Source organism: Rhinopithecus bieti, unplaced genomic scaffold (assembly GCF_001698545.2).
Source record: "Rhinopithecus bieti isolate Rb0 unplaced genomic scaffold, ASM169854v2 scaffold_4553, whole genome shotgun sequence".
Classification (NCBI taxonomy): domain Eukaryota; kingdom Metazoa; phylum Chordata; class Mammalia; order Primates; family Cercopithecidae; genus Rhinopithecus; species Rhinopithecus bieti.
In genome coordinates, this window is record NW_016804694.1 from 2,281,250 (window position 1) to 2,300,557 (window position 19,308).

The 19,308-nt window shown below is 51.7% G+C and overlaps 1 protein-coding gene across 2 annotated transcripts; it reads right to left on the reverse strand.

Annotated features, from left to right (window-relative positions):
• Positions 1-878: 878 nt before the first annotated feature.
• CCDC167 (coiled-coil domain containing 167) lies at positions 879-18,148 on the reverse strand. 2 transcript variants are annotated; one of them, XM_017870145.1, is made up of 4 exons: positions 18,054-18,148; positions 3,034-3,128; positions 2,747-2,799; positions 879-1,243 (listed from the first exon to the last, which is right to left on the reverse strand). In XM_017870145.1, exons 1-4 carry the CDS (start codon positions 18,093-18,095, stop codon positions 1,140-1,142), a joined length of 294 nt encoding a protein of 97 aa, XP_017725634.1. In that variant the 5' UTR covers positions 18,096-18,148; the 3' UTR covers positions 879-1,139. The 2 variants fall into 2 exon arrangements, with proteins under 2 accessions (XP_017725634.1, XP_017725633.1); XM_017870144.1 differs by lacking the exons at positions 879-1,243; positions 2,747-2,799; positions 3,034-3,128 and adding an exon at positions 3,135-3,617 and having other exon boundaries at positions 18,054-18,109.
• Between the last annotated feature and the right edge of the window lie 1,160 nt (positions 18,149-19,308).

The following is a 19,308-nucleotide window of genomic DNA, read 5'->3' on the forward strand; positions in this document are numbered from 1 at the left end:
CTGCAGGCACCTCCTTTCTCTGTTCCCAGCTGATTTCTCCACCAGTTAGTCATCGCCCTGGTGCTGGTTCCTCCCAAAGTCCTCCTTCACTTTGCTAGACTTCCTCACTTTAGCCCCAAGAGTCCTTCGTGGATGACCTTAGCTCCCTGGGCAACTCTGTCCCTTGTTTTTCCTACTTAATTGGTTTCATCTCAGCTATCCACGCCCTTCCTCTGTTCTGCCTTGCTGCAGCCTCCTACCTGCTCCCCTCCTTATTCCTAAGCTAGGAGTTAGAGTTGGGGGGTGGAAGGGTAAAAGGGGATATCTGAGTTTGCTGCTCCTGCCACAGCTCCTCCTCTGATCAGCCCCACCCCTCCTTCTCACTACAAACCCTACCTGATTTACTGGCCACTGTCACCGTAAGTCTGTCTGATCATTACCATGACTCTTGCTGCCCGCTCGCAGCCTCTTCAGCCTTGCCTGCCTGTCGAAGATGGATTAACTCCGCACTCCCCCAGGATTGCCACATGACCACTTCAAGTCCCCAAGCCACCCTTCACTGCACAGACTGCACTTTTTCTCCCATAATTACAAGCAATGGCACTGGCTGGATGGCATGACAGTGTGTAGTGGGGGGATGGACAGGTGGCACAATGTCTGCTGCTCAGCCCCAGCAGTGCCCGAGCCCTGGAAGTAACTCCCACTATTTGGCTTGGGGAAGTGCTTCCCACTGTCTCCTTACTTCCCACTCGAGCTAGGGGCCTTCTCCTCTATTCTGAATTGTAAGCCAGAGCTTTCCCTTGAACATCTCTTCTTCCTTGATTCTTGAGTGCGGCCCCTGCTGCTGCCCCTTCCTGCCCCCGGCCCCCACCCTCTGCTAGTCAGACCATGACATGTATTCAGCAGATGGGAATAGCTTTGTGTTCTTTATTGCTTCTCCCTTGGGCTAAGGGAGGGGCCAGCACCATGTCCTTCTGGAGACCTGGAACCCCCCAGCAGGCCAGGGAGGCAAGGCCTGGGCCGCCAGGAAGCCATGCTTGAACACTAGGTTGGGAGGGGAACACCCCAGCACCTTGGTCCTGTTGAGGCTTGAAGTGCCTGCTTGGTCCTGATCAAGGGGCCAAGTGGAAGCCTGTGCTGGTTGTGGGGAAGTGCCAGGCTCACATAGTCCAGTAGGCATAGACGAGGGTCAGGAGGATGAAGATGGCCACAGAGAGCAGCATGTTCTTCCGGTTCTCTTGCCGAAGAAACTTCAGTTCCTTCTCTGGGAGGAAAGAGGGTGATAGGGATGGGACAGGCAGTTTAGGCCCATCTGTTGTTCTGCTCTGCCTCTCCAGTGAGTGGGTACACACTGCTGAGGGCAGAGATGCACCCAGCCACCTCCTTACCCATAAAAATGTCCGTGCCCTTCTTAATCTGTCCAAATCCTGACACCCTTTTGGCTACAGACCCAGCCTAATAAAGTCCCAATGCCCAATGCTGCTCAACTATTGCTCCTTAAATGTGGTTGAGGTCAAGGATGAGGTGGGTGAGGAGTCACCAAAAATGCCACACCTGAAAGCCCGGCTAGGAGGTGGTGTGACATCGCCAGGTGAGTCCGCTAGCCTGTCATGGGGTTGGCTGTGTGGTGCTCAGCCTTTCAGGTATCTCATCCACCTCAGAAACTGAGGGCACCTGGGGCCTCGTTGGGCCTGACAGTGGAGGAGGTGCCAGGTGGGGCCACGTGTTTCCTGAGTCCCTGCCCTCTGCCGGGTGCCTGGTTGAGCAGAATCTAGGGATGCTAAGATGCAGTTTTTGTCCGTGAGGCAGCTGGTCTTGACTCAAGAGGAAATCAGTCCTGCTGCTCTGTGGCCACACTTATGTATATAAGTATCCCCTCCAGGTGACACGCAGGTAGAGGGTACTCTCTGAGGGCTAAATTGAGTGGTGGTGTGGTTTTGTGTGAAAACCGCTAAACTTGAAGGGAAACAGATGTCCCATCCCTGTCTGTGCTGGGCAGTGGGAGGAGACACCTGCAAAGCTACTCTGGGCAGGCCAGACTGAGTCCAGGGCCCAGGCTGCACCGGGCCAGACATGCTGAACTCCAGGCAGGGCCGGTACGTGTGGACTGTGCCTACGGCATTCATCAGACCAGCAGGCTCCCTGCCATTAGCGCCTTCCTGGGGCTGATGCTTGGCCAGGCCTGGTCCCCCAGGGGAGAATAGAACAGACAAGTCTGAGGAGCACCTGTAGACCGTGGTCCTTCCCAGCCTTCAGCAGGGAGCCCACCAGCCTGCCAGCCACCCTCTAGTGCCCCGCCAGGCCTGGCCTCTACCTGCCTCTGCCCCCAGCGCCCAGAAGGTGGCGGCATCGCTCCACCCACAGGAGCCCTTGCCGTACCCAAATGGGAGGTTCGGCTTCCTTTACCCCTCACTTCCACTGCACGGTTTTCCTGGGAGGGTGTGGTGGGCTGGGCTGGGCTGGGGTGAGAGCAGACTTCCGATGTCTGGGTCAATGAGTGTCTTCTAGACCTGGCCACGGCCACATCCCTTCATCCCAAAGAGCAGACAGACCCACAGGCCGTCTCATCCTCCCTTAGAACAAAGCAACAACCCTGCTCTCTCGCAGGCTGCTGGGCCTAGCAGGGGTGTCTGCAGCCTCTGGGGGCTGGCTCCCTCCCAAAGAACCCCCTTGCTCCCTGCTGCCTTGTCAGGCCCCTTGGGCTTCTGACCCTTTTTGGCTCTGGGGACTGGAGGCTGGGGCTGGTAACTGAAAGGAACTTTCTTACCGTAGTTGGAGGCTTTGCTCATTAGGCTGTTTTTCTCCTTCTCCAGGGACCTCCTGTGAGGGGGAAGGAGTTTCATGGCCCAAATCCTTTTCCTTTTTCCCACTTGAGGGGCAGCTGGCATGCCAGGTTGGCAGGGCTTGGGTCTTGTTTGGGGGAGGGGGGTACATTGAAGCTAAGATGTCAGGGATCTAAACCCTCTGCCTCAGGTCTACTTTGGGGGACCCAGGATAGATACAAGGGGTGGGGGCCCGATGGGGAAGGGTGGGGTAGCTGGGCAGGAGCATTACCTGGCCTCTGGGCTCAGCTCCTGGCTGTGGAGCCTGGAGTTCACGGCCTCCAGGTCTTTCCGACACTGGGACAGCTTCTCCTCTAGCCCATCAATCTGAAACAAAGGCCACAGAGAGGTGCGCTGCTGAGGCTTCTAGCTCTCAAAACACTGGGACCGGGAAGCAGGGCCTCCGGGAGTCTTCTTGGACAGGTGTTGCCTCCATTCATTTTCACAGGGGCAGGGCACCCAGGCCTATCTTCCCTGGAGTATCTTTGTTTTGCTGTCCTTTGCTTCCACGTGGTTCAGCTCTGAGCTGCATAGGACAGTGGCCTGAGCCACGCTGGAAACAGCAGTGGGTGTTGCCCAGGGTCTCACAGCTGGCCCAGCCCTCTGGGCCAAGCACAGGTTGGGGGCGGAGAGAAGCAGCCCCTTGATCTGTTGTCTCCCCAGCATGATGCCCCAGTTGGGCCCACAACAGAAGCAACCAGAACCCTGAACACGGCACGCACCTTCCCCACAGGTGTATCCTAAAGTGGCGGAGACGCTGTGAAGAAACTCTGGCTTCCAAACACTCCACACATGTGGGGCCAGGTGATTAGACATCTAGGGGCAATGCAAAGGTGTTTTTCTCATTGACATATTTCATCTTAATAACTTAGTAGTTCAAGTTGTAAAATAAACATTTTCTGTGAGAATCAAGAAAATTACTGAGAAAATCCTCAAAACACCTTTCTTCCTTTCTGACTTGGTTCTTAAGCAAAACTTTACCTACCATCAAGGTAGCAAAATAGTTAAGGTATCTGTTTTTTCCATTTGTTTGATTAGAGTTTCAGAGAAGTGTTCTTGGGGAAATATTTGAGTTGTGGAGAAATGTTTAATAACATACTGGACTGGGTTGTCCAAACCTGGGTCCTGGCACCATGCATTTGGCATTGAAAGTCCATCTTCCTGTGTCTGACTCAGTCTCCAGGTGTTTAGCTGGTCACCTCTCTGGCTGGCGCGAGCCTGGGTGTCAGTGGGTGGAAGGGTTCGGGGGGCTCTGTGACCCTCCCAGCAGCTGACTGAATAGTGCTTCGGAGCCCCATAATGCTCCATTTCCCATCTCTGACTTCACTCATTCTCATCACTTCCCTAGGAGACATGGCAAATAAGACCTCTATTTCATGAATGGAAGAATGGGGGTCCCCTAAATGGAATGACTTTCTGAGGAGTCAGGGTGGGACACTCCTCTCCTTATCAGTCTCAGCCAGTTCTCTGCCCCATTTGCTTCTGGAGTTAGCCCCTGCAGGGTTAGTAATAAATGACTGCAGGTAAGATCCCTGCCTCCCAGGATGGCTGGTCAGAGGGTGGCAGGCATTCTGGGGCTGGGTGTCAGGGGAGTCACATTCCAAGTCTCTGGACCTCTGCCTCTCTCTCTGGCCAACACCCATCTCAGCCACTTCCATGTCAGCCACTTTTCCTTCTTCCCGAGGAAGGCCTGGCAATGACACACCATCCACTCCCTGCCCTGCAGCGCCACCACTGCCACCCCCAGCCCCATAGGCAGGGCCCTATGAGAGAGAGAGCAACCGCAGAGCCTTGAGTTAATTGCCTGGTTAATTGTGTCATTTATCTGCTAATGGGCACCCAAAAGGAGGGCAGTCCTGGGAAACAGACCCAGCCAGGAGATGGGACTGTTCCTGGGGAGGCCAAAGGCCTACCTGGAACCTGCGCAGCAGGGAAATGAACACTGGGAAGCCAGGCTCAGGGAAGAGTGGCAGCCCCATGCCAGTGTCTCAGGCCACCATGCGGCCTCCCCTTTACAGCAGTACCCCCAGCACACAGCCCAGCCCCACAATACCCTGAGACTCAGTTTCCTATGGTGTAGAAACCACAATCAGGGAACCAGATTCTACTGGAGCACAAATAAAGCTTGATTCTTGATGCCCTACCTCCTCCACCAGGCTTCCCTGCTGCCCTTGGCTGTGGCAGGGGAGGGAGTGCATTCCACCCTCCTCCTCCTGGCAGATTAACCAGTCCTTCCTTCATGAGGCTGAGTGCATTCTTTGTTGCCCTCCTGTTTGTGTCCAAACCCTATCTTCCCAAACTCTAAGGGTCTCTAGATGGTGCCAACTGGCAGCCCGTAGGTCAGGTCTAGCCCACAGATTGGCCCATTCCACTTATATATGTGACCTGCCTGGTCCTGGCAGAGGCCTGAGTCTAAAGCTTCTGTCCTAGAAGTAACAGTGACCATCTGTCTCCTCTTTGTGCCCACCACAAGGCCTAGCCTGCTGCAGTCTTTGTATTTTTAGCCACAATGAGTGGAGTTGAGCTTGGGTGGAACTGAGGGGCTAGGACAGACGGTTTAGGTCTCATGTAGCAAGAGTCTGAAACCCTCCCTCCTCATGTCCACAGAAGCTAGAAAAAGCTAGGAGAAGGAGAAACAACTAGACATGCACATAAATTATGCACTCTGCAGATTGCCCAGTGCAAGTCTTAGTTCTAGGTGAGATTTCTCCTTACAGCCTTTGAGCCAGGCCTTGGTTTGCATGTCATTCTGGGGAGGGAGCAGGTTGGGGACTTCCATCCCTCATCACCTCTGGAAGGCTACCAAGTGCCCAAACAAGTGGTAATTGCCCCCAGAGCAAGGCCAGGAACTCATGCTAAGCAAAATCTTAAAATTGAGGTTGGCAAACCACAAGTGGCCAAGCCAATCTGCTATCATGCTCTGGGCAGAGCCTGCAGAGCTGGCAGTCGGGGGCCTTTATCTGAACAAGCCCAATTTATCTGCAGTTCCACTGAATATTCCACTTTCATTTGCCACTTTTTAATGAGGCTTAAACGGTCGAACACAAATCAAGGTTTTAGGGACTCAAGTTCTAACCTCCCTCTATGAATATTTATGTCCTGCTGACAGCTCTCTCTGATTCCCTTCTAAATAGCAAGTTCCCCTTCTTTATAACCCAGCTGCTTGATGTGGGCTGAGTGAGGGGAGGCTAAAACTGTCAAGAGGCTCTTCAGAGGCCACAAACCCATCCTCAGAAGGTGACCCTGCTGGGTCCCCAGCACTGGGCCTGGTTCAGGAAGCTGACAATCAAACACCCTGCAGCATTTGCTGAAGCAGGAGCCAGCTGTCAACATGGGTGGAGGGACACCGGGGGACCTGGCTGCAGAGGCAGGGAGGGAAGGGAGGTCCAGATGCCTCTTTTAGTTGTGGCTGGGGTCAGGAGTGGTGGCTACAGAGCAGAGCTGACACAGCAGGTGGGCCTGAAAGGTGGGAGAGGACCCAGAAAGGGGGTCTTAAAGGAAGTCCCGACTTGGATTTTCAGCCAACTCTCAACTGCATGCACACGGATTATGCACTTTGCAGACGACCTGAGGCAAATATGCAGTCTTTGCTCATATTTGAGGGAGTTAGCTCTCTCCCTGCCACTACCAGGCTGAAGGCAACAAAGGACAAGACAGCCACAACCAGGAGAGAAGACGTGGGGATTAGGACCAGATAAGGAGACAAATGTCGAGAAGATTCTAGAAGTGCCAGAACTGGGCAAGCAGTTGGGAGTTCAAGTGCCCAGAAGCCTGGAATGGTGGTTTCGGGTGAGCAAGTGGTAAGGAGCATGGGCTATAATCAGTGCCCTTGGCTCTGTCACACTTGTGGTATGACCGGGCGAGTCCCTTAGTTCTGTGCTCAGTTGACTCGTGTAAAACAAAGATAACCACGTTTCATATTTCAAAGAGTTATGTGAGGATGACATGGAGCCATACAGGTAAGATGCCCAGAACATGCTTTACACGGTCAGAGTTCAGTAAGTTTTTGCCATCTTTATTATCAGAGAGTGGTTTGCACTGGATCTCTGAAGAAAAAAAGAAAACCTAATTAGTCCATGGCAAGAGTAAGAGAAGGTGATAGAAGCAGGGGTGTGGCTGGGCACAGTGGCTCACGCCTGTAATCCCAGCACTTTGGGAAGCCAAGGTGGGTGGATCATGAGGTCAGATCGAGACCATCCTGGCCAGCATGGTGAAACTCTGTCTCTACTAAAAATACAAAAATTAGCCAGGCGTGGTGGTGCATGCCTGTAGTCCCAGCAACTCAGGAGGCTGAGGCAGAAGAATTGCTTGAACCCAGGAGGTGGAGGCTTGCAGTGAGCTAAGATCGCACCACTGCACTCCAGCCTGGGTGACAGAGCAAGACTCTGTCTCAAAAAACAGCAGCAGGGGTATGAGGTGGAGAGGAATCTCCATGGGTTGCTGACTGGCAGTGCAGGGGGGAGAGGAGGGCCCCTCTAGCTTGGATGTGGCCATTCCCAGTCCATGAAAGGGTTCAGCAGGGAGGGCCCCCAAGGCAGATGTCAGAACAGCAACAGGCCATAAGCCACCTCGCTTCGCTTGCTCTAAACATGGCATGGTGGGAACCTTGCGATCCTGCCCGGGGAGAAAGCTAGGGTGGGCCTCTGGAGCCAGGGCCAGGTTGCAGACATGGCGCCTGGTAGAATCCTAGCGTGAGAGGCGTGGAGCCATGTCCAAGGTGGAACAGCCTCAGGGCAGTCTGGGCATTAGTGGGCATCTGAGAAAATGTGGAACAGCAGGTGAGGCCCAGAGCCAGAGCTCACCCACCCCATCGTTCTAGGCAGCTTGAAGAGGCCCCATGGAAGGGATCCAACCAAGCCCAATAGGAAGGGTAAGTTATATTCTGAAGGCCATGGGGGCTCCCAGGACTCCCGCCCGACAGGCTGCATAGTAGGGCCACCTGGCAGGAAGAGGCATGGCTGGCTCAGGTGCCAGGACTTGCCTGGAGCTATCAGGGGGCAGCATTTCTGGCTGTGACTGTGACCAGCAAAGTGGAGACAGCCAAGACAGAGACCTAGACGGCACTCAGGCACAGTGTAGGGGCAGAGAGCAGGTGCCCCCTGCTGTACAATAACATTAAGAAGCACCCATGCATTATATTTGTACTCAGAAAACCAAGGTCAATTTTTACACGGGGGAAAAGAGCACTGTGTCCCAGTCACTGAGATGAGTCAGCAGGGGGTGCAGGGCTGCGATCTGCAGGGGCTCTGGGGACCCCAGGAGGTAAGAGAGGCGGTGGTATGAACCCACTGTAAGCCAGCACACTGTGCTTCCTGGCATCTGGCCCAGCCTGAGCCCTTGGAGGCGCTGTGTGAAGACCTGTGTGAAGCCTTGTGCAAGTGGTCCAGGGGGCCAAGGAACAGGTTGACGAGTGTGAAGGGTGTCCTGGGGGAAAGTCTGTTCTTTACCCAGAGACCAGCAGTGGCTAAAAACTGCCTGGGGTGATGGCTGGGGGGTCTGCCTAGGCAGGGGAGACACAGAGCACGAAGGAAGAGGGGAGGAGGAAGGAAAAAGAGGCATATGAGGCAGGGAATGGCGAAGGAGCCTCCCTCAGGTAGAAAGGTGGGAAACGCCCCAGGGGAAGCCTTGGGGACTGGGACCTAGCAAGTCTTTTCTTTAAACAGAAAAGCCCCGTAGTGATGCTGCCTAAGTCAGTATGAGAACTGCTGCTTCTCAGTATCAGAGCCTGGGGCAGGGAATTGAGGCCTGCTGGGTGGAGGGGAGGAGTGAGCTCAGCGAGGAGACCCATGAGACCAAAGGCCCTCCACAGAGGGGGTGCTCTGTGCAGAAGAATGAGAAGATGTAAAGTCAGCCCGGCAGTCAAGGCCGCAGAGACTGTGTTGTAGGCCTGAGGGGTGCTGGGGACAAGGCCCTAGCCAAGTAGGGCCGTCAGTCCTGCTGGCAAGTGCCAAGAGCAGAAATGGCTTCTTCATGCCCAGCAGCAGGGGAAGGGACTCTTCCTGCAAGCACCCGGGCCTGGAGTTCAGCAGCCCCCAGGCAGATAAGCAAACTCCCCTCTGCTGCCTGACTTGGGGAATATCACCTTATTCTAGGAGCTTTAAGGAAGTCTCCCTGGGGTCCTATATGCCATAAAACCACTGTGTTAAGAGAAACTGTAAAATTCGTCTGAAATCCCCGTGAGGCATCTTTTCAGGAGTGTAGGCCCTCTCAGAATCAGCCCCACAGAGGCTTCCTGGGGGCAGGGAACTTCCTGCCAGCTCATGCACAGATAACCGCCCAGCATCCTGGCCAGGTCAGCTAAGGGGGTGCCAGCTCCAGGGCTGGCTGCTGTTGGGGGCCTCATATGCTTTTCTTCTGCCAACAAGCATGAGACAGTTCAAGCCACTGGCTACCGTTCACTCCATTCTCCTACTGAATGGTGCTCCCACAGAGCATCTAGATGGCCGGGGAGGTGGCTCTCTGCCTACTCCCTAATGAGCCACTGTCTAGGGCCAGACCTTTTTCTGGGAAAGGGCAGAAGGCACCCCCAGGGCCTGGCACTGGGCCACACAGGCCACTCTGCTTTCTGGTTTAGGAAGTTGTTTGCTGTCTCTCCGGCCTTACTCTTAGGAGCTTCTGGCCAGTGAGTGACAGGTTTCCCATAGGGTCAGGCAGTGGCCATGGGGCATACCTTGCACCTGGCTGGCCAGGTCCTTACTGGGCACTGAGACCTTCCAATAAAGAGCGTGGTGCCACGGTAGCTAAGCCAAGCTCAAGTCACGGAGTCTCCAGTGTCTGCATGACAGCATGAGTGTAAGCAGCCTCTGGAAACCAAAAGTCCAGACAAAATGGAACCACAACAGTGACAGCAGCAGCAACACTTCTGTAGTCTGTGCTGTGTGCCAGGCACTGACCTACACGCTTTACACCGATTAACTCACGTAATGCTTGCAAGAACCCTGTGAGGTGGGCGGCATTAGCATCCACATTTGACAGATGAGGGAACTCAGACATGGGTAACTGTCCAGGGTCACACAGGCATTAAGTCTGGGAGCTAGGTGGCCAGGTCTGTGCCCTTAACCACCATGCCACATGGAGAAGGCAGCGCTCACCAGCTCTGAGGGACCCCTAGCTCCTGGACACAACCTCCACACCTTACCCGCCCGGAGCTGGGCAGATTGTGGGCAGCTTCCTGTGTCTGCAACCACTGTGCAAGGGCCCATCTGCATCTTAACAGAGGTGCAAGCTCCCATGCAGAGGTCTTCAGCACCTTGCCCAAGGTCGTGTAACTGGGAAGGGGCAGAATTGAAGCCTGAATCTGGGTTTTTCTGCTTCAGGGCTTATGCTCTTTCCACCACTTCAAGCTCTTTCTCCAAAATCCCTCATGAAACCATTCATGACAAAGAAGGATTCTGCAGAACAGTCATTCCACATCCCAGCTGAAGCCCATCTAAGCTCGCTGATCTGGCTTCAGCAGATTCTCTACTCGGAATAATCTTGTACAAGGCTGTGCTCAGTTTCTGTCTACATAACGGATACTCTGTGAGGGAAAGCCCTGATTGAAATGTGTTTGCTGAGACAGAGGAGACAGGAGCCCAGCGTCTGCCCTTACACTGAGCCAACTCAATAAGCTTCACAAACATCCCAGGCATCCTGCCCCAGATCACCTAGACTGTCAAAGCACCCTCCAAGATTCACTCAAAACAGATCCAGTTTGGAGAAGGAAAAAGGTGGGCTACTTGGGCCTGATAAACCCTTCTTTCCCCAGCAGTACTGAAGCCTTCCCTTTCACTTCCCTTTCACTTCCCTTTCACTGAAGCCAGGAGAGTGGTGTCAGCTGTTTCATCTCCAGCCCCAGCAGCCTGGGAACTGGATTTTTGAAAATCCACTCATTTTCACACGTCAGGAGACCCCAGGACATTTATTACAATGGGTAAAGCAGCCAAGTGCCTGCCCAGATGGTCTCTGGCAAGAGTGCAGGGGCTTTCCATCTGGGGCCTTCAGGCTCCACAGCAAGTCACACGGGGGTCTTGGGCCTCAATCTTCCAGGTGACCAGCCTCAAACCCCAAAGGGCCCATTATTCCCACATCGTTTAAGGGATGTTTTTCTGTGGAGGCAGCTCACAGAGCTCTGTGGGGGCAGAAAACAAACCTCCGCCCATGGCTCCCCACATCAACAGGCTCTGTGAGGATTTCTCTCGCAGAGCGTGCAGCTGAAGACGGCTGACCTTCCCAGTTTTTAATCAATGAACAATTTTCAGGAAGAGCAGGGAGAGCCTAGGGGCTTGTCACTTGCCTGGACACGCACCCCCATGCCAGGTCGGAAAGGCGAGGGGGCCGCTGCAGCCCAGGCGAGCCCCGACGCCTTCCGGTGCGGAGACGGAGGCCGAGCCAGCCCTACAAGTCAGTCAGTCTGCGCCCGAAGACCCCTGCTGTCCCTGGGCCGGAGGGTGGTGTGGGGTTTGTTTTCTCTTCTTTCCCCCCGATATCTATTTTTTGATAAATTAGCAAAAGCTTCTTCATCGCTGAAAGGCTCAAAGCACTTTTCAAGAACTGGCATCCACCCCGAGCCTTATGAATTCATTAAGATGCTGGCAGACAGCCACTCCACACACGCCGCCATCCAGCCGCGCTAGGTAATGAGGTTTTAGTCTCCTGACCCCCGTCAAGTGGCGCAGAGCCAGACGCAGGCTGCCGCAAGAAATCACCTGTCCAATGGCGACCTGTCGCTCCCGCCTGGCAGCAGGTGAGGCTCATTTAATGGTCAGCGGCCCCTGAACAGTCCTCTGCGTGCCGCGAGCCTTTCTCCCAGCCCCTGGCTTGGGGCTCTGGGCTCCCAGCAAGGTGGCGTCTAACCACCTGCTCTACTGTGGCCTCCTCACCTCTGGCCACCCAGTCACTCAGTTGGACCCAGACGTCAGGGTGGAAGGTTCAATGCTTCCTCCTGCCACTCGAGCCACTTCAGCAAATATTTATTGACAGTCCACTCACCTGCTCCTAACCCTTGTCTCAGGAAACTGGGAGGTTCCCCTGAGCCCTGTGCACAGCCTGCTCCAAAGCAGTGCTCCACACTTGGTGCTTCTGCCCGCCCTGCCCCACAGAGGCTACTGCAGTGGCTGGCACCATACAAATAACCACAAGTGTCAAGCCTTCCGGTGCTCTTCCTGGCCTAGGCCATTCTCTCCCCTCAGCCTACCACTTCTCCCACATGGTCAGTGATCCTGCCCTATTTTTTTTTTTTTTTTTGAGACGGAGTTTCGCTCTTGTTGCGCAGGCTAGAGTGCAATGGCGTGATCTTGGCTCACTGCAACGTCCACCTCCCAGGTTCAAACCATTCGCCTGCCTCAGCCTCCCGAGTAGCCAGGATTACAGGCATGTGCCCCCATGCCTGGCTAATTTTGTATTTTTAGTAGAGACAGGGTTTCTCTATGTTGGTCAGGTTGGTCTCGAACTCCCGACCTCAGGTGATCCGCCCGCCATGGACTCCCAAAGTGCTGGGATTACAGGCGTGAGCCACTGCGCCCGGCCGATCCTGCCCTCTTTTTCTGGTAAGGATTCCAGTGAATTTTCAATGACTCGCATTAGCTTTTATTCCTTACAGCAGATACTGTCAACTGGCCAACACAACACCAACTCCCCACCCCAGCTCCTTTGCCCACCTCTACTCCAGAAGGTGGAAAACCTCAGCAGACGCTCTCCCAGCCTCACTGCAGCTAGGCTTACTCATGACCCAGTCCTGGTCAATGAGACGGTCCAGAAGTCAGCTAGGAGATTCCCGGGGAAGCTTATGCTTTGTTGATAAAAGGGACGGTGTTGTTCCTTCCTCCTCCTTCCTGACTTAAAGTTTAATATTATGACTGGAGCTGTGGCCGCTATCTTGTGACCATGAGGAAACAGCTAATAGAATGCAGAAATATCAGCCCTGTCATAGGTGAACTTTTGAACCAATGCCAGTAGCCACCTTTCTACAAATTTCTTTTTTTTTTTTTTTGAGATGGGGTCTCTGTTGCCCAGGCTAGAGTGCAGTGGCATGATCTTGGCTCACTGCAACCTCCGCCTCCTGGGTTCAAGCAATTCTCCTGCCTCAGCCTCCTTAGTAGCTGGGATTACAGGTGTGTACCACCACTCCCAGCTAATTTTTGTATTTTTAGTAGAAAGCATGTTTCACCATTTTGGTCAGGTTGGTCTCAGACTCCTGATCTCAAATGATCCACCCACTTTGGCCTTCCAAAGTGCTGGGATTACAGGCGTGAGCCAATGTGCCTGGCCCCTACAAATTTCTATAGGGGGAAAAGTCTACTCCCATTTGCTTAAATCATTGAGGTCAGTTTTCTTTAACTTGTAGCCAAAAGCTTTCCAAATTGATAGACTTTCTGTACTAGGGGTCAGATCCAACCAAGTTATCTGCTTTAAGATATTGGCTAAGACACCACACATCTGTTAACTCAAGACCAAACATCTAAAGACACCAGTTTGAACAGCCCAGCTACAAAAGAAAAGTGCTATGACCAAGGAACAGCTCATTACTATCAGAGATCTGAAAACACAAACAGGTTTCACATCAGTCAAAATTCTCCTCTCAGTTTAGACTGGAATTCAACATTTCCTTTCTCCCACACAACATTAAAATCAGTACTGGGTGGGTGATTTCTCATTTGACCTCTAATTTTCTTTTCTTATTAAGAATAAATTATCAGAAGCTAAAACACAGTTTTTTCCAACTCTGAGATCTCATATGGTGGCAAATGAATTGGATAAAAGGAACCACTCTGAGGAGGCTAGAGGGTGCCCTGGTCGTCCTAAGAGGTGACTGCTTATACAGCTGGCCTGAGCCAGCCCTACGGGTGAGTGCTGCCTGCTTGGTAATTGCTTCATTACAAGTGGAGACTGTTTGCAGGTGCTGAGATCACTTACTTGTGGGGGTTTTATTGCACTCGTCAGATTAACAAACATTTTTGATTAAATCACCACTTCATTGGCTCTGAGCACAAGACTTTTAATAAGAGGACAATATCTACTGCTACTAAGCATCAGTGCACATTCAATACTTAGACCCGCTGGGGGCAACTGAGAAGCAAGGTGGGGAGACAGCCAGCCAGATGTCAGGCTTTTGCCAAGGCACACGGTTACAGATGTCAAATCTTCGAATATCCAAGCAAAAAGTAAACTTAGGGACCAAGATAGCAAATAGAAATATCTACAGTGGTATGGAGAGGGTAAAAAAATGGAATCTGCCCCAGTATAAGGCACTTGGAGAATACATGCCCCACCAAGTTTAAAAACTTAAAAATCCAGCTGGGTGTGGTGGCTCACGCCTGTAATCCCAGCACTTTGGGAGGCTAAGGCAGGCGGATCACTTGAGGTCATGAGTTCGAGACCAGCCTGGCCAATATGGTAAAACTCCATCTCTACTAAAAATACAAAACTTAGCTGGGCGTGGTGGTGCACGCCTGTAGTCTCAGCTTCTCGGGAGGCTAAGGCACGAGAATCACTTGAACCCGGGAGGCGGAGGCTGCAGTGAGCTAAGATCACGCTACTGCACTCCAGCCTGGGTGACAGAGCAAGACCCTGTCTCAAAAAAATAAATAAAAACTTAAAAATCTGTGTCAGCCAAACAGAAGACATCTGTGATCTGCATTTGGGCCACAGTCAAGGAGTTTGTAACCCCTGGTGAAATTCAAGTCCTTCATGTTATAGACAAGGGAACAAATAAATGCCCAAGAACGAGTTTGACTCAGCCATGATGGAAGGATGCAAAAGAAATACAAAGGCTGGAGCTCCCGTGTATTGATCACCAATCCCGTGCCAGGCACGTGCTGGGCACTTAACACAATGTCTCGTTTAATCTTCACAACCACACTGTGAGGTGAGGTGCCATCTGCAGCGAGATTACAGGCTGTCTGTGAAAACACACTGGTCTCTTCTTCCATAGTAAGCAAACAGTAGCTGGCTATGTGGCCTCCTGACTGGTGAACGCGTTTCCCTGGTCCCCGTGCAGTCAGGTGGGGTCTTAGTTCTTTCCAATGGAAAGTGGGCAGTTTGGGCCCAGGACAGTGGGTATGCTTCCTCCATTCTCCTCTTTCTCTGCCAGTGGACACATCAGTGGGGTACGCCCTGGTTCCACTGATAAGGTGACAAGATCCTGAGATATGGTGGAGCCACAGAGGAAGGGAATCTGGCAGAACCACCACAGACCTGGTACTCTAGACCAGGAGTTGGCAACTAAGCCCTGTGGCCAAATGGTCTAATGCCTGTTCTTGCAGATAAAGCTTTAGTGGAACACTGACACACCCACTCATTTACATATTGCTTCATTTACATACTCCTTAGCCTGAATACAGTTGGTTCTTGTTATTCCTGGTAGCTATGTCCTATAAAGTTGCCTCCAATATTGAATTAGCAAATACTGAACCAGGCTGGGTTCCTGCAAGCCTACGGACACATTTTTGCCACCTTGTTTTATGTGTGATTCTGTTTAAAGTGACCTTATTCAATATATATTGTTGATTCATTAACACTGGACTCACAACCAACATGAGTTATATCATGCCTGAACAGTTTATCTAAGAAACTTTAAACCGCACTTTAAACCGCGAAATCAGGTGGTGGCTCACACCTGTAATCCCAGCACTTTGGGAGGCTGAGGTGGGCGGATCACCTAAGGTCAGAAGTTCGAGACCAGCATGGCCAACATGGCAAGACCCTGTCTTTACCAAAACTACAAAAATTAACTGGATGTGGTGGTGGGCTAATCCCAGCTACTAGGGAGGCTGCAGCAGGGGAAGGGGGGAACACCTGAACAGGAGGTGGAGGTTGCAGTGAGCCAAGAGTGCACCGCTACACTCTAGCCTGGGTGAGAGCGAGATTCCGTCTCAAAAGCAAAACACAGCAAAATCACCAATAAAAAACACGAGAATGAAAAAAAACAAAAAACAAAAAACAGGGCACTAAATAGAACACAATAAGGGCCCTTGTTTACAGCAGGACAGCTGAAACAAGGCAGGGCATCACCTGTTCGACTTTAGCTGAGAACATGGACCTCGAGCGACTCCAATTTTTTCCCACTACTCTGCATTTGCCACAAAAGCACTGAGAGTACTGATTTTGGGGTTACAAATGCATTTTAGCTATTAGGGAAATTCACAAATGTGGAATCTGTGATTAATGAGGATCAACTGTAGTTGCAACCAAGACCATTTGGCTCTTTAGAAGAGACCATGTCTCTTCTAAAATAGTTACTATCTGACCATGTGCAGACATCTGCTGCCCCTTGCTCTAGCCTGTTAGAAAAAAACTCACTTTCTTGTTCTTGAAACCACTGAGTTTTGGAGTTTCTCTGTTACTGCAGCTTATTGTACCCTAATACAGGTTATAAAGTCTATGTTCTTCCCACCATGCAGTGCCATCTCATTTCAGCATTCATAAACCATCCTCTTCACATTTCCATCAACCTTTTTCCTACCAAGTATAGGCCAATATTTCTCAAGGGGTGCTACTAAAACTACCTGCATCACCACAGGGTGTGCATGGCTTGTAAAAAAAAAAAAAAAAAAAATGCAGATTCTGGCCGGGTATGGTGGCTCATGCCTATAATCCCAGCACTTTGGGAGGCTAAGGCGGGCAGATCACTTGAGGTCAGGTGTTCAAGACCAGCCTGGCCAACATGGTGAAACCCCATCTCTACAAAAATACGAAAATTAGCCAGGCATGGTGGCACGTGCCTGTAATCCCAGCTACTCGGGAGGCTGAGGCACAATAATCACTTGAACCCAGAAGGCAGAGGTTACAGTGAGCCAAGATGATGCCACTGCACTACAGCCTGGGCAACAGAGCGAGACTCTGTCTTAAAAAAAAGCAGATTCCTTGTTAAGAATGCACATCAAAGTCCTACTGAATACTCAGGGTGTGGGAAGAGTTCAGCTCTCCACTTTTAACAAGCGCTGTGACTCTATGCATGCTAAAGTTTGAGAATCACTGAACTTACTAGTAAGCCTGAAGAAGACTATGACCCGGTACCTCTCCTGCAACCTCCAGGAGGATGCCCTAAGGGAAGGGAAACAGGGGAAGCAAGATGAATTTCCAGGAAGACCACCTGTGCTTGATTCCCAGGCTCCAGCACTTCCACCATCACAGCCTGGGTTCCACCTGAAACCTCAATTTCCTCATCTGTACAAACCTCACAGGCTTGCAGTGAGGATTAACTGATAATGCAATGAAAGTAGCACATAGTGGCTGCTCAGTATGCATGTTTTCTTTCCCTTCTATATGCAGCAAATTATTTTTAAGCCATTCAGTCACATCACCAATTCCAGAATTTGTCAGATAGGCCTCTGAGCCCAAGCTAAGCCATCATATCCGCTGTGACCTGCACGAATATATCCAGATGGCCTGAAAAAACTGAAGATCCACAAAAGAAGTGAAAATAGCCTTAACTGATGACTTTCCACCATTGTGATTTATTTCTGCCCCACCCTAACTGATCAATGTACTTTGTAATCTCCCCACCCTTAAGAAGGTTCTTTGTAATTCTCCCCACCTTTGAGAATGTACTTTGTGAGATCCACCCCCTGCCCCCAAAACATTGCTCTTAACTCCACCGCCTATCCCAGAACCTATAGGAACTAATGATAATCCACCACACTTTGCTTACTCTTTTTTCGGACTCAGCCCGCCTGCACCCAGGTGAAATAAACAGCCATGTTGCTCACACAAAGCCTGTTTGGTGGTCTCTTCACACGGACGCGTGAGACCGAATTATCTTTACATATTCCCAAAGTAATTTTGAAGGTACAAGCTTCCATACTCTGGAGGAAAAATTTCCCCTTTTAGAGGATACTTAAACCATTAGTAATATACACCAGAATGGGCTCCCTCATCTTTGCGTCCTAGCCCTTTGGGAGTTCCCCTCATCTACAGGTCTCTATTTCTCTGGGGTCTCCCTCACCTCTGTACCCATCCCTTTTGTTCTGTGTCCCCCGCTTTGAGTTCCCTCACTTCTATGCCAGGCCGTCTTTGGGGCTCCCCTTCACTTCCATGTCTCTTCCTCTCTGGAGATGCCCTCTAGTCTGGTTCGCCCATCCGGTACCCTCTCCTGCTAACTTGCCTCCGGGAACCCCGTGGGCCTTCTCACCCCTCCCGTCCCTCTCCCCAAGCCGCGTCGCCCTCTCTACCTCCGCTTGGCTCCTCCTCCCACCTACAGCCCAGCCCATCCCTTATCCCGCGGCCAGGAGAAGGCAACTAACAAGGTGGCCCAAACCCCACTTTTCCCCTCACCTCTAGAGCGACGCCCAGATTCTCCCGCTTCTTTTTAGTCATGTTAGTTGCCCGGATCCCCAAGTCATCACTGGACGCGCCCACCAAGTCGCTATGCGCATGCTCAAGCCTTCATGCTTCTCCCTCATTGGCCACCGAGGCAGCGGGAGGTGGGGCTGCTGACGTCGCCATCTTGTTGAGGGGCGCGGCCGGCTTGGTGCGGACATGTTTATGAGGGGCAACCTCTCGCTTGAGGTCTCAGCCTAGGTGGGTGGAGGAAGGAAAAGTCGGTACAGGGTGGCACAATGGACAGTCCGGGAGTGGACCTGCCCCTTTCTTCCCCAGTTTTAAGCCACTTTGCATCACTTAGATCCTTTTTTAACTAAAAGGATCTCTTTTAGTTTCTCTTTCAGTGTGTTTTGTGTTTCAGCAAAAACTGTGTCCCTGTTTAGGCCACGCCCCTGATTCAAATTCTGTCCATCCTTCAAGGCCGGTGCAGGAGCCCTGAGCTCCTCGCCAGTGGAATCTGATAATGACCTTCTGTTGTTATTTCTCCTTTGTGTCTTGACTTCTTTTCTTTTTTTTTTTTTTTTTGAGACAGAGTCTTGCTCTGTCGCCCGGGCGGGAGTGCAGTGGCCGGATCTCAGCTCACTGCAAGCTCTGCCTCCTGGGTTTACGCCATTCTCCTGCCGCAGCCTCCCGAGTAGCTGGGACTACAGGCGCCCACCACCTCGCCCGGCTAGATTTTGTATTTTTTAGTAGAGACGGGGTTTCACTGTGTTAGCCAGGATGGTCTCGATCTCCTGACCTCGTGATCTGCCCGTCTCAGCCTCCCAAAGTGCTGGGATTACAGGCTTGAGCCACCCCGCCCGGCCAACTTTTTGTTTTGTTTTGTTTTATTGTAAGAACAGCCTACAAACATCACAGAAAACATGTAACTGAGAAGCAGCATCCTTTATTCTACCAACCTTATCGGTTACTCTTTGCTTCTGTTTATTCCTCCCAGGCTTGGCCTCACACACAATATTTTATATTGTTGTAATCCTACTATACTGTACAAAATAGACCTACGGCCTTTGAAATGTTTTGACTGTGACCCCATGATAAAAAATATATTTTATACCATGGCCCAATAATCCATGAAACCAAAACCAAAGTTTCACAGTAAGTACTTTTACCGCCTGTGATGCACTCTGTTATTTTCTATTCTTGCCTATTTAATGAAAAAAACAAGGCCAGGCATGGTGGCTCAGGCCTGTAATCCTGTGTCCAGAGT

Excerpts from the sequence above, each read along its gene's own strand:
- CCDC167 (XM_017870144.1), bottom strand. The coding sequence starts at position 18,095 with ATGACTAAAAAGAAGCGGGAGAATCTGGGCGTCGCTCTAGAG. Across the intron at positions 3,618-18,053 it reads ATCTGGGCGTCGCTCTAGAG|ATGTCTAATCACCTGGCCCC; the intron begins GTGAGGGGAAAA and ends CATTGCCCCTAG.